The following is a 13,652-nucleotide window of genomic DNA, read 5'->3' as shown; positions in this document are numbered from 1 at the left end:
GGTGGGTTAGGAAAGTAGAGATAAAATCAGCCTTATCTATTCTGTCTTCTGATGAAACAACGGCTCAATTCCATGTGCAGTCGGTAACCGTGGCTTGGCGTCCGTTCCAACGAGCTGAGGAAGACATCGGCTTAACTCAAGGAAAACGCTTGGCTGCAGCAATGTGATGGGACACGCGTCGCGAACTAGCAATTTCGCACCAGGGGGGCGCTGATTGTCATTTTTTCCTCTCTTAGTCTCTCTTCTCTACAGCACATGTATGTATATACTATATATATATATACATGTGTATAAATTTTGTATATACATATATGGTTTATATGCAGTATATATATACATGTGTGTATATATACATATAATTTTTTATATGTACACACTTTTAATATAAAAAAATATACACATGTATATAAAGTTTATGTGTGTACGTATAAAAAACCTAAAATATATATATATATAAACTTTATATATGTGTATACAAACTTTGTATACGTGTATAAAATATTGATATATGTACATATAAAAACCCACAAAATGCACGTATATACAAACTTATATGTGTATATAAACTTTGTATACGTGTATAAAAAATTTGTAATATATATGTATAAAACACAAAAAATACACGTAGCATACGAGTATACAAACTTTGTATACATGTATATAAAGTTTGTATTTGTACATATACAAAGTTAGCATACGTACGTATTAAAACCGAAAAAATAAAAAAACAAAAAAACGAAAACAGAAGGTACGGAATAAACACAGAAAAAAAGAGAGGGAAAAAACGGGAGCCAACGCGCAGTCCGCCGCCTCCTCTCATGTCGCGCGGAGGGACGCGCGCGGTGCGGCACTGCCGCAGACCATTTTTTGCCAGCCGGAAAATCTATCTGTGCTTATAAATAGCCATTATCCAAAGAACACAATCCACTAATTAGTCGAATCCAGAGCTATTAACTCCTCTCCGTTCGATTGGCTCCTGCGTCTGCCATCCATGGCCATCTTGAATCACTCCGACGCCGCCTTCCCTGTAGCTGCTACTACGCCACTACTCGGCCGCCGCCCGCTGGACGCCGGCGAGTTCCGGCGCCAGGGACGGCAGGTCGTCGACTTCATCGCGGACTACTACGCCGGCATCAACGACTACCCCGTGCGCCCCGCCGTCGCTCCAGGCTTCCTCGCCGGGAAGCTCCCGGCGACGGCGCCGTCGACGCCGGAGCCCGACGCGCTCACCGCCGGGCTGCGCGACGTCCGCGAGCTCATGCTCCCGGGGCTCACTCACTGGCAGAGCCCACGTCACTTCGCGCACTTCTCGGCGACGGCCAGCAACGTGGGCGCCCTCGGCGAGGCTCTCGCCGCCGGCCTCAACGTCAACCCTTTCACGTGGGAAGCCTCGCCGGCGGCCACCGAGCTGGAGGTCGTTGTCACTGACTGGCTCGGCAAGGCGCTGCACCTGCCGGAGAGGCTGCTGTTCGCCGGAGGCGGCGGCGGGACGTTGCTGGGGACGTCATGCGAGGCCATGCTTTGCACCATCGTCGCCGCGAGGGACGAGAAGCTCGCCGAGATCGGCGAGGAGAGGATCGGCGACCTCGTCGTCTACTGCTCCGACCAGACTCACTTCTCGTTCCAGAAGGCCGCGCGCATCGCCGGCATTCGCCGTGGTAACTGCCGGGAGATACCGACGTGCCGGGAGAGCGGCTTCGTTCTCACGGCGACGGCGCTGCAGGCCGCCGTGGCCGCGGACGAAGCGGCGGGGAGGGTCCCGCTGTTCCTGTGCGCGACGGTCGGGACCACGCCGACGGCGGCGGTGGACCCTCTGCGCGAGCTGTGCGCCGCCGTGGAGGGGCGCGGCGTGTGGGTGCACGTGGACGCGGCGTACGCCGGCGCCGCGTGCGTGTGCCCGGAGTTCCGCCACGCCATCGCCGGCGCCGAGGCCGTGGACTCGTTCAGCACGAACCCGCACAAGTGGCTTCTCGCCAACATGGACTGCTGCGCGCTGTGGGTGGCGCGGCCGGCGGCGCTCGTCGCCGCGCTCGGCACCGACGACGACGTGATCCTCAAGGACGCGGCCGCGGCGGCGAGGCCCGCGAGGGGCGACCACCACCACCACGCCGCGGTGGACTACAAGGACTGGCAGGTCGCGCTGAGCCGCCGGTTCCGCGCGCTGAAGCTGTGGCTCGTCCTCCGCTGCCACGGAGTCGACGGCCTGCGCGCCGTCGTGCGCTCCCACGTCCGCATGGCGGCCGCGCTCGAGCGCATGGTGCGCGCCGACGCGCGGTTCGAGGTGCCCGTCCCGAGGCAGTTCGCGCTGGTCTGCTTCCGGCTGCGCGGCGGCGGCGCCGCCGCACAGCTCGTCGGCGGCGACGAGCTCACGGCCAGCAACGAGCTCAACAGGAGGCTCCTCGAGGCGGTGAACGCGACGGGGCGCGCGTACATGAGCTCCGCCGTGGTGGGCGGCATGTACGTGCTGCGCTGCGCCGTCGGCAACTCGCTCACCGAGGAGCACCACGTCCGGGAGGCGTGGAGCGTCGTGCAGGGGCAGGCCGCCGCCGTCTTGGCCACCGCCGGCGCCGCCGCTGACACTGCTCGTACCAAGGACCACGCCGCCGGCGACGACCATGGCGCAGATCAGCCGCACGCGATGACGACGACGACGACGATGGGATGTCGCTCCGGTCCATGGGAGCTGTGAACTGTGTATCGAACACTCCGTTCTTACGCTGTGTATTTCCTCTTGGGCAAGTAAATTGGATTACCTTTGGTTAGAGAGGACAGCTGGACATGCCAGTTGTTTTTTCAAAAAAAAAAATCGTATTTGTTAGGCGAGTTTGACCGGACAATTAATTATAAATTAGTTTTTGATGATATGATATGCCGGATATATATATATGCTGTCGGTACCTTTTCCATTGTTTTGGAGGCCGTACGTCTCTAAAATATTTGATGATCAGCGTAAACGTTTTGCACGAGCTTATAAACAATGGGCGGAAACAAAAATAAGGCAATTGGGTGATTGTTGGGCATGCTCTTAGTAGTAATGGCCACTTTGAATCAAAGGAATTATAAAGGAATTTCATAGGATTGAAATCCTATAGGAAATTTTCCTATGTAGCCATTTGATTCAAAGGATTGAAGTTTTCTAAATCCTACAAAATTTTTATGGAATGGCTTATTGCATATAGGTTTTGAAGGAAACTTAGCAAGAGGTCCAACCTCTTGGTAAAAATCCTTTGAGTCCATCTCTGACGGAGCGTGGGGCTCCTCACCGGGAGACCGCGCAGGCCCCCCTTTGCCGGTTCGGCCGGGGACTCAGGGTGAGATTCTAAGCTCTCTGTATGTGGAAGGTTCGCGAGACCGGAAACACACAAGACACGGGCGATGTATACAGGTTCGGGCCGCTGAGAAGCGTAATACCCTACTCCTGTGTTTTGGGAGATCTGTGTCTGAAGGAGCTACAAAGTATGAGCCAACCTCTCCCTTGTTCTGGGTTCCCAATCTGGAAAAGTCCAGTCCCCGATCGTTCTCGGATCGTTCCCCTTTTCTAAGTGGGCAAGGTCCTCCTTTTATATCTCAAGGGGATACCACATGCACCATCTCTCTTTTTTGTGTGGGGACTTATCCTATCTTTTCATAAATGGACGGAGATTTGTATGGTTGCCGTCTGAATGACCTTCTGATGGGACGGCCCATACCTACCTCCACTTCCGCCGGAAGCAGGCGCGACGTGGGAACATGACTGTCTGCTGACGATATGACCAGTGTCAGACCGGTCACAAATCGGTCATTCTTGTCCACCACGCGTCAGTTTATCAATCTGCATGTTCGCCCTTCTTCTTCATACAATATCTTGCTTGTAATGGTTAGGATGAAGCCTGGCATATATCTGACCAGGACTAACGTGCCATCTCTGGGAGGTAACACGCTAGCTCCAGCTGGGGACGAGCGCCTAGAAGCCCTCGTCCTGACGGGATGGGGCGAGGCGTGCGTCAGATCGCCTGTCGCCACCTAACCCACGATCTGACCGGTTTGTGACTGGTCACAGACCGGATAAACGAGCGCGCTGCACTGCGTTACATGCGGCGTGACGCGCTCGTCCAAACCGCAATAAATGTGGTTAGGTGAGCCCCGCTATGCTCACCTACCCCATATACGCGGCGCAAAACCCACAAGGGGTCGGGGCGCCTCGGCCCTCGGGGCCGAGGCGGGAGCAGTCCGACCCCCTCGGGGAGACAAAGAGGAGGGCGAACACATCACCCTCGGGCCCGACGCCCCCCGAGGGTGCCAGGCCACGTGGGCGATTGTGTCTGCCTCAAGCCTCTAGTCATGATACTCCCGGCCTCATGTCACCGACAATCTCTCTCATCCAATTTCTATGTTTTTCCTGCAGTCCAATCAAACGATCATTCCTGTGTTTTTCCTGTATTTTGTAATCCTCTGTTTTACACTTACATCCCTATTAGAATCGTATGTTTTTCCTATTCCTTCGTTTTTTTATTCCTACAATTCAAAGGGGCCCCGGTGTATTTGCTTCCTAGCCATACTTTACCATTATTTATCAATAAATATTGCCACACTTGCTTAAGTTAATACGATCAAATTATTAGCCACACCTTAGCAAATCTAAGGGAATCTTGCCACACTTTCATAAATCAATGACATATGGGACCCAATTTATTAGAAAAAAAAATCTTACCACAACTATGACTATAACCAACAACTGTCAATATAATCAAATATGTCTAACCTTAGACGTGATAATATGTGACTAGCAACTAAACATGTTAACATCCCCTAATAATTAACAAACAAACGAAGCAGATAATTCGTTGGGGCCTCCTCATGCCTCAGGACACTGTACTGGATCTAGGGTTGGACGAAAAGCTCATGGCTCGTTAGCTCGCTTGGCTCGTGGTTAGCTCGTCTCAGCTCGGCTCGGCTTGTTAGGAATTGTTAACGAGCCGAGCTCATGTATCGGCTCGTTAGTCATAACGAGCTAGCTCGAGCTAACTCACGAGCCGCTCGCGAGCCAAAACGAGCCAGGCATCACTGGCCAGGAGCCCAGGCGTGTGTCAAGGCCCACGATGCAGCACCCACGATAAAGCCTTCCAATGTCAACCTTATCCTTTCACCGTGGTAGGTCAATAGCAACCACTCAATTGACTCCTCCCGTCTTGTGGCAGCATTGTCGGCCGTCCAGCCCGTCCTGCTCGGCTGCTGCCTGAGCTTTAGGCACAGCATCGATCGAGGGAAGCACGAAGCCGTCGCCGAGCCATTGGCGCGCGAAGCCCCCACTCCCGTCGGGTGCGGCCGCAGCCACCATCGTCATCGTCGTGTCCTGCGGAGTCCTCGTCCCTACTGCCGCGCAAGTCCCCGCCGCCAAGCACCGTCAGCCGTCGTGCGGAGCCATCGCCAAATCCACGTGAAGCAACCCCTGCGTCCTGCATCCATCATCGTGCAGAGAGGCCAGTGCCTCCATTTGTTCCATTGATGAGTGAACTGATTTGCATGCAGCTGGAAGTTGGGAGTTAAATGTTTAATTTTCTACTCCAGTTTGTTTGATTTGGGGATCTCTTGCTTTGCTTGATTTGGGGATCACTTGCTTTGCGTTTCTTTTTCTTTTTCCCATCGATTAATTTGTCGAGCTAAATGCAGATGGATTTTGGTTGGTTTTGGTTTTATTTTGGTTGGAGGGGTCTTCCCAAGATTTGTTTCTTCCCATGAGCACTCAATTAGCAAAAATCATCTAATCTCGCGAGCCTTCGATGCCTCCTCGACTGCAAGCTCGCGAGCCAAACGAGCTGGACTCGAGATTACAAACGAGCCGAGCCGAGCTAGACTTTTAGCTCGTTAGGATAACGAGCCGCCAGGCCGAGCCGAGCCGAGCCGAGCTGGCTCGATATCCAGCCCTAACTGGGTCAAGGGACAAGAGACGTCGCGATTCAGATCTCTGTTGTGATTTGCAGCTCGAGAAATGCAAAGCAATTTCGTCTGTACATTCCGATTTTCAACAATCAAAGAGATACGGATATGTCGGACGAACGGAGAGGGTACGTACCATCAAACAACTTAATTATCAAAATATGGACGATTATTAATCGAAATCTGATGTTTGTGATTCCCGTCCGCTCTTCATATAAGAGCTTCAAGCGTACACGTCTATTATACGACCGACAAATAGAAAATGGCTGATTAATCGCTAATGACGGAATTATGTATTCGCAAGCGAGTGATAGAGCATGCATTGTCTAAACGTGACGGATCGCTCATGGTATACGTATAAACGGCCATACCAACCGTTGATCCGTTTAAATTAGATACAGTAACGGTAACGTAAACAACGTTTCGTGTCATGCTACAGCTTGCTATACATCAAACGGTGGTACGCACTCTTGCAATATAGGACCATAAACAGTGGTTTTGTGTGTGATCTGTCCTGTCTAAATTAGATCAAACGGTGAGTAGCTCTTAATTAACTTACAGTCACTATACCGATCCGGGACCGGGGACATCGAGATAGTTATGTGATATATGTGATTTGTCATGATCCCGAAAGAGGTAATATATCGACAATTATAGATACACAAGATAGATCTGTCATTCCTATACATCGGGAGGACACAATAATAAACGGAAAATGGTTCTAAACTCTCGAGTGGATGTTTCAGTGTTTTTTCCATATAATTTAAATAGTTATATCAAATTTTACCAATCCTTTTTTTTTTTTTGCAGGGAGCAATCTCAATATTTGATAAGGTCGAGAAGCACAAGTTGTATTTTGTTTGTTACTTTTGCCGAGCTTTATGTTAGAAGATTAATTACCAAATTTTGCAGTGGAGATAAGTTTTGGCAATGTTCAAGATTGTTAGCATCCACGAACGAATTCAAGGTCCTCTTCATGATCCTTCCCCCGGCAGCTCAGGCTGTCCCGTGCCACATGGCTGTGGGCTGTGGCTCCCTCCGCGCCTGCGAATCCGTGATCGATCGCGAAGCATATGCAGTGTGGTCCGTCGGCGCTAGCTCACGGATATCCCGCGTGCGTCGGACGGGAGGCACTCGACCAGAGGCGACCGTCGTCCGGCTCCAGGCGAGGCAACCGCTTGCGCTTGGCGATGCCACCGATCTCGATCTGGCTTTCCATTATACTCAGTTTCTCACCGATACGCGCGACAAACAACACCATCCAATCCAAAATACTGTTCGCAGATCGCGAGACGACATACATCGAGCAGCATGAGGAAAACGCAGAGCAATATTGATGCAGCGACGAAAAACACATGCATGCGTAAGCACTTGGATTCACTGCATAATTGATAATGCTACGTACGTCAGTGCTCAATTACACAAGATTCTGCTAGTTGTGCCCTTGAATATTGATGTACAGAAACAGAGTAACCTCGCATGTACTACTACAAACTTTTTCTGCAAAAAGTACGGTACAGGACTCCTGAGTACTGGAAGATAAATTAGGATTAGCACTTAACAGCTTGGCATGGCACAAATTATCCGTGCTACCAACGTCTGGGAGAGGTACGGGCTTCCTCAAAGAGGCAAACAACAAGCTCAACATTGAGTAGCCCAGCAATTCCAACAAACTAGGATGCATGTTCGGCTTCTCGTCATCATCGGTTGTATAGCCTCCGTTCAGGTCCTTGCTGACAGATGCTCAAGACAAGTAGTGCGTTAAATAAGAACTTGCAGCATGTCTGGGTAGGGCGTGTGCCGGAGTAAAACAGGCAGCCAGTGAACTTCTACTCCATTTCTTATGCCGCGTAGTACTTTGAGTTGCAACTTGCAATAAATTAACATCCTGAAAAGGAGAGAAATATAAGATGTTAGCAACACGCCAAAAACAAATCCATTGGTTGCTTAAAGCTTACTACTACACCATGGAAACATACAGTGGAATGGTGGAACTGTTGATCTTGCAAAACACAACAAGCATAATGCAAACATAATATATGTTCTCTGCTTTTCAAATATCTTTGTTATTGCATCAAGTATCCAAGTGCACATGCATGAGTTAACAAGGCATTGGACATTTTCTTAAGTAAAATTGCTGATTTTGTTTCCTTTTTGCAATTTGCGAAATGAAAGGGGACTATTTCAGAGGGTTTCAAAATGATCTATAAAGTTTTTTTTAAAAAAAACAAGTGGATCCTGCATCCAGGTGGGATCTTCCTTCCTCTTTCTATTCTCTCGTGCAGCAGATCTACGGCTAAAACGAATCTCAAGAGTTAAGGAAGTGGCATGTGACACGCCCTCCAACAATACAAGGAGGTGCAGAAGATTCCACCATGAGAACTGGTTAAGTAATTAGTTATTTAGAAGTAAAGTATGTATCATGTGGGGCCATACTGGGTGATCCACGATTCCGTGGTGGTGATGTACAATCAAATGATCAGTACATAGATCATAAATGTTGGAACACCATTCTCACCATAAAAACCATACACACCTTTTAATAGCCTAACCCTTTTTGGTACTTTTCTATTCCCTAATTGCATAATTTCAAACTAGCAATGGAATGGATGGTCCTTGATGACTACAGTTCTTATACAAGAATGGTAAGAAAAAACAACAAAAGATTACAGACCGTGGCACATATTGGTATGCGTGATTCATACCCTGTAACAATACATTAAGGTAAGTAAAGAGGGTTGGTCATCTAGGTTGTTTTGCTTCTACTAGTTGCAAAGAAAGACAGTAGCTCATGCAACGCCCCTTTGTTTCTGGATGTAAACTTGGTGGATTGCCAGACTCTCAGAATTTACAGGAACAATTCTCATAAGCAACATGGACAAAAAATAAAATAAAACTCGATATATGTTTTGTACATCACCACTGATGAGTGATTTTATTTATTTCAGTGCAGTTCAGTGAAGGTTATTGTGCCTACCGCAAAAAAGAATACTTTCAGCTACAGAGTATTCTTCAAGAAAAATGAATGATGCTTTGTTCATTTGTTACTGCTGGATACAGAAAATCGTGATTAGATGTCAAGTGGAAAACGATGTATTTTCAAAGCACATGATGTTAGTGGAAGATATGATGTGAATCAAGTTCCATTAATTTGGCAGCCAAGAAATGCATATCCAGATCATGTAAACTGATACGGGAAGCTTGCTATATACTAGTAGGAATAACCACAAGACTCAAGGATATAACGAGTCAGCTAAAACAACAGATCTCCTCCAACTCCTTACAACCTCGCATTCAAATTAGCGAAAGGTTGTGCTATTTTGTTTGATTATGACAACCTAACTGAAGTCATGGCAAGCCTCATAAACCAAATTTCAGAAATTCGAAGACTCGTGCTGTTTACTACTATGCAAGTTTATACTGGTGAGCGCGTGTTAATTTTTCCACGAATAAGCAACAATGTTGTTGAAGCAAATGCTACAATGTGAGAAGCCAAAGCATGGCATCGCAAACAGCAATTGCTGAAGATAATTAGACAAACATAGTATTGAATGCAGTGCAGAATTTACCTCACGGATAGAACTTCCAAATTGCCATCAGCTTAGAACGAGTTCATCTCAAGGCTATATGTCCTCCGCTTCAGGAGCATCCCCACGGCTGTCCGATACGGCTCCTCAAAGGCATCTGAAACCCAGCATCCACCTGCAGACCCAGCAATCCCACTCCCAACCGTGTCCCTTGTTGCCTCCTCGGTTGGTTTAATGGCTACCAATGTTGCTCCATTCAGCACCAAACCCCCGGGCAGCTCAATGTGAGGCGCGTACCACAGCCGCATGCTAAGCGCTGGCATCAGCGTCCTGTGTGAGCCCCCAGATGCCGATACCGGCTTCACCCGCAGTTCTTGCAGCTGCCACTTGTCCATGGTGAGCACTCCCTGCCCATCGGCGTCTGTCAGGTCCAGGCTCTCCAGCGTCGTGTGGTCGGCAATGATCGGCTGCAGCAAGTAATGCCGCGCAGACGCAGCAATCAGCGAGCTGATTGTCCACACCACCCGCAGCTTCAGCCCCCCATTCGTGTAGAACGACTCCGGAATACTCCCTGTCTCGTCGGACTCGCCACAGTCAACAGCGGGAGCTGCTCCCGCGCCGCCGTCCTTGCCGGCGGAGGAGGCGCCGAGGATGACGCAGCTGCCGAGCGTGGACCCGAAGTCCGCCTTCCACTTGAGCAGCACGCCTTCTTCCATGCTGAGCTCGCCGGCGGGGAGCTCGATCCGCAGGCGGCGTAGCTCCTTGAAGGAGCGGAGCACCTCCGATGGCGAGTGGTGCGACACGTCACCGGGAAGCGGCGGCGAAGAGGAGGACGAGGAGGAGGAGGAGGAGGGGGAGGAGGTGACGGATGCTGCGAGGACGGAGGCGGAGTTGGCGGGGGAGAGTATCTGGCCGAGCGCCTGGATGGGCTTGACGATGCCGCCGAGCACGATGCGCGCGATCTGGGAGAAGACGGTGCGCGCGCGCGCGGACGCCGTAGGGGAGGATGGCGCGGCGGACGGCGAGGACGACGACGACGACGAGGACGCGGGGTCGTCGGGGATGACGCAGTCGACGCGGACGAGCACGGAGTCGACGAGGGGGACGAGGTCGTGGAAGCGGCGGGAGACGAGGGAGCAGCGGCCGAGCGCCTTGACGTCGCCGATGCGGTTGAAGATGACGAGCAGGAGCGGGTCGGGGAGGCGGTCGAAGTGGTCGTCGCCGCCGCCGCCGGCGGAGGAGGAGAGCCAACAGCCGTGCTCGTCGCCGGCGTCGCACCGCCAGCGGCGGGACCCCGCCGGATCTTCGGCCATCGCCGGCGAGGCGAACCGGATCTGGAGGAGGAGAAGCGTGGCGTGGCGTGGCGTGGGAGAGAGAGAGAGAGAGGTGGACGGTTGGCAATCTCTTGCAGACTCGCTTTTATTCGGCAAAATGCAGAATGATCCCTCAAATTTTCTCAAATTACAAACAAATTTGAAGAGAGAATTTTAAAAACAAAAGTCAGTTTTGTCAGTTCTGAAGACGCCAATTATCTATGCAGTGTCGGTGCGAGCTGCAAATTGTCAGTCCTCTCTCCTTTTTTATTTAAAAACTGTGAAATCCTCACTAATGCCAATCGTACTGAATACTCCTATTAAGGTCTAGTAAATTATCCAGGGACAAAAGATGCTACTCACTTTTTAGCCTAAAAACCAATTTAAAATACTACTAGTGAAATTATACCCCAAAAAAACATTTCAAGAAATGCACATAATGACACAAATATCTGTCACAATACACGCGAGATTCCTGTGTTAATGAAGACAAAAAGGGTCAAAAGAAAACCATCGGTTTTGTTTAATAAAGACCATTTGTAAATTGGATAAAGCGAGGGGACGCGAACGCCAGTTGGTGGTGATGCACTGATGCTGCCTGCAGTGCAGCGCACGGTTTTTTTCTCTCCCCGTCTTTCTTTTCTCCTTTCCTTCGGGAGAGCCGAGCCGAGCCGAGCCGTGCGAGGCCGCGGGCTTTCGTGTGCGCGCGCAGGTGCGTGCGTGCTTTGGCATCTCGAGGAGGGAGGGGGCGCCGCTGCCTGCCGGCTTGGCATCGCAGGTGGAGGCGCAGGTGGGGGGTGCGGGGAAAACGACCGGTTTCACGGCCTTTTCGGGTGGGGATTCCCTTGGGAAATGGTGGTGGATGTGGTGGGGGTGGCTGCTGCTGCAGTGCAGCGCCTGCAGATGCCGCAGATGCCGTGCGGTGCCCGCACGGAGACGGGGGAGACAGGAGACGGCTGATTGCCTCCTTTTCCTGGACTCCTGGTGATGGCTGATGGGATGTTAACGGCGCCGTACCTACTCCAGGACCGCCAGGAATCTCTAGGCAAGGCAGAGGCTAGTACCGACTTCACTCTAAAATACACATTTTAGTGTTTCTAAAACAACAAATTTAGATAATATGTGTTTAATCCGATTCTAAGTTTTTATATTTTGAAATAGAAGTAATACTCTAGTAGACAAAGTAAGGCTGTGTTCAGCAGTGCAAGATGAGAACCCATCCCCTGCACGCAAAAACAGAGCGGTCTTTTAACACATGATTAATTAAGTATAGCTATTTTTTTAAAAAAAAGATCAATATGATTTTTAAAGCAACTTTTGTATAAGTAAAACGAAAGAAGTGAGTTAGGGAAATGAAGTGCCGAACTCAGCCTAAGTGCAGTAAGTACTTCTTTACTACTGCAGTTAAAGCTAGGGTTATCGACGAAATTGGGTAGAACTCAAATAAATTTTACCAAAAGTTAAAATTTTGGTTTGAATTTGTTTTGAACCTGGCGGTTTATAAATCTGGACCAACTCAATCGATACGGCCGATCATCGTGATAACCGAACTGTAATTCGCATTTGTAAATCCTCCTTTGTTAAGTGAATAAAAACTTTTGCATGCTCTTCTTGAAATGATCTTGTTCATCCTGTCAGATTAAAGGAACCCTTAGACTATGTACCCCCATTTAAGCACAACAGCTTCTTACAAAAACAAGTTCAGATTCACGCCGGAAGCAGGAACAGGGATGTGCCGACGGGAAGCAGGCAGGTCCTTTGTGACGACTTCGTGTTCGAGTTATGTTATTTTTTTATTGCAGTAGGAGTACAACCTCCGTTCTAAAATATTACCACATAGTAATGCTAGAATATTCTTTATTCAAATTTATTATACTAAAATAGTATCCCGTCGTATATTAGATATAAATATTTTAAAACGGACGAAATAGATAATTGCGTTGTTTGTCTACACACTACTGACCAACAAACCCATCGGCAAATATTTGTTTAATCTTTGAGCGTGTAAACAAACACCACCACCAGTCCACCACGAGCTCGTGAGAGCATCAAATCAACACACACCAGCAGTAGTACGGCCCATCACACAGCTCACCGGCGGTGGTGGCGTGAAAGGTGAAACGCGGTGGTGGTGGATGGGCGTTCGTTCGGTAGGATATGATGCTGCTCGCTGGCGATGCTGCCGCTCGTCTCAGCGCGAGGTTGACAGGTGACAAACCAGCTCACGTCTACGTAGCGTACTACGTGCGCGCTGCACCGGAATACCGGATAATGCCCGCGGTGGTTGGCCGGCGGCGGCGGCGACGGCAGGGTGGATCCGAGCCGTCGGTGCGCGGGATCGAGCGGCTCGCCGTCGCGCTCGCGCTCCTTGGCTCGTTTGCTCCGGTAGGAGACGCTGGCCAGCCAACTTCCAACAATACAAAAGCAAGTTGCCGAAATAATTCGAGCTCGTGACACCGTTTTGATCTTGGAAATGTTAGCATCAGGTTTTCGAGGACTTGAAGATGATCGTTTGTCTTTTTGTACCTTTGAAACAGGCAAGATGCAATTTATGTGGGATGGCGAACGATTGTCGATTGATAGTTCGATGTACAATGCATGCAAAACATTTGTTTTCAGGATTCAATGATTAACGGGGATGGATATCCGATTTTAAAGGTTTTCAGTCCGCTTTCTTAGCTTACACGCGCCGATTCGAAAATGATGCAGACACGAAGAACAATTCAGACGCCAGCGACAAGCAAACATGAACCACCCCTTTTTATTGTTCTACTTCCCTTTTCTTTTCTTTTTTTTTTCATTTTCGATGCTCTCTTATCCCATTACGCACCAACCAGCAATATGTTCAAATGTCCGTGCTGCTGTACGCAAAGTCAAAGCAATGGCAATTGGATGA

The 13,652-nt window shown here is 49.6% G+C and overlaps 2 protein-coding genes across 2 annotated transcripts; one reads left to right on the top strand and one right to left on the bottom strand.

Annotated features, from left to right (window-relative positions):
* The first annotated feature begins 545 nt into the window (after positions 1 to 545).
* On the top strand, positions 546 to 2,862 carry LOC4339281 (tyrosine decarboxylase-like). Its single transcript, XM_015782946.3, has one exon. The coding sequence runs from the start codon at positions 992 to 994 to the stop codon at positions 2,687 to 2,689; it is 1,698 nt and encodes a 565-aa protein (XP_015638432.1). The 5' UTR covers positions 546 to 991; the 3' UTR covers positions 2,690 to 2,862.
* Positions 2,863 to 7,272: 4,410 nt separating this feature from the next.
* On the bottom strand, positions 7,273 to 11,688 carry LOC4339280 (F-box protein At5g46170). Its single transcript, XM_015781847.3, has 2 exons — positions 9,486 to 11,688; positions 7,273 to 7,804 (listed from the first exon to the last, which is right to left on the bottom strand). Exon 1 carries the CDS (start codon positions 10,754 to 10,756, stop codon positions 9,518 to 9,520), a length of 1,239 nt encoding a protein of 412 aa, XP_015637333.1. The 5' UTR covers positions 10,757 to 11,688; the 3' UTR covers positions 7,273 to 7,804; positions 9,486 to 9,517.
* Between the last annotated feature and the right edge of the window lie 1,964 nt (positions 11,689 to 13,652).

Source organism: Oryza sativa, chromosome 5 (assembly GCF_034140825.1).
Source record: "Oryza sativa Japonica Group chromosome 5, ASM3414082v1".
In the NCBI taxonomy this organism is placed as follows: domain Eukaryota; kingdom Viridiplantae; phylum Streptophyta; class Magnoliopsida; order Poales; family Poaceae; genus Oryza; species Oryza sativa.
The sequence above is the reverse complement of the archived record's forward strand: the minus strand, read 5'-3'. Positions and strand labels throughout refer to the sequence as shown.

What these genes read in the sequence shown, in the direction of transcription:
- LOC4339281 (XM_015782946.3), top strand. Translation starts at nt 992, where the DNA reads ATGGCCATCTTGAATCACTCCGACGCCGCCTTCCCTGTAGCTGCTACT.
- LOC4339280 (XM_015781847.3), bottom strand. Translation starts at nt 10,756, where the DNA reads ATGGCCGAAGATCCGGCGGGGTCCCGCCGCTGGCGGTGCGACGCCGGC.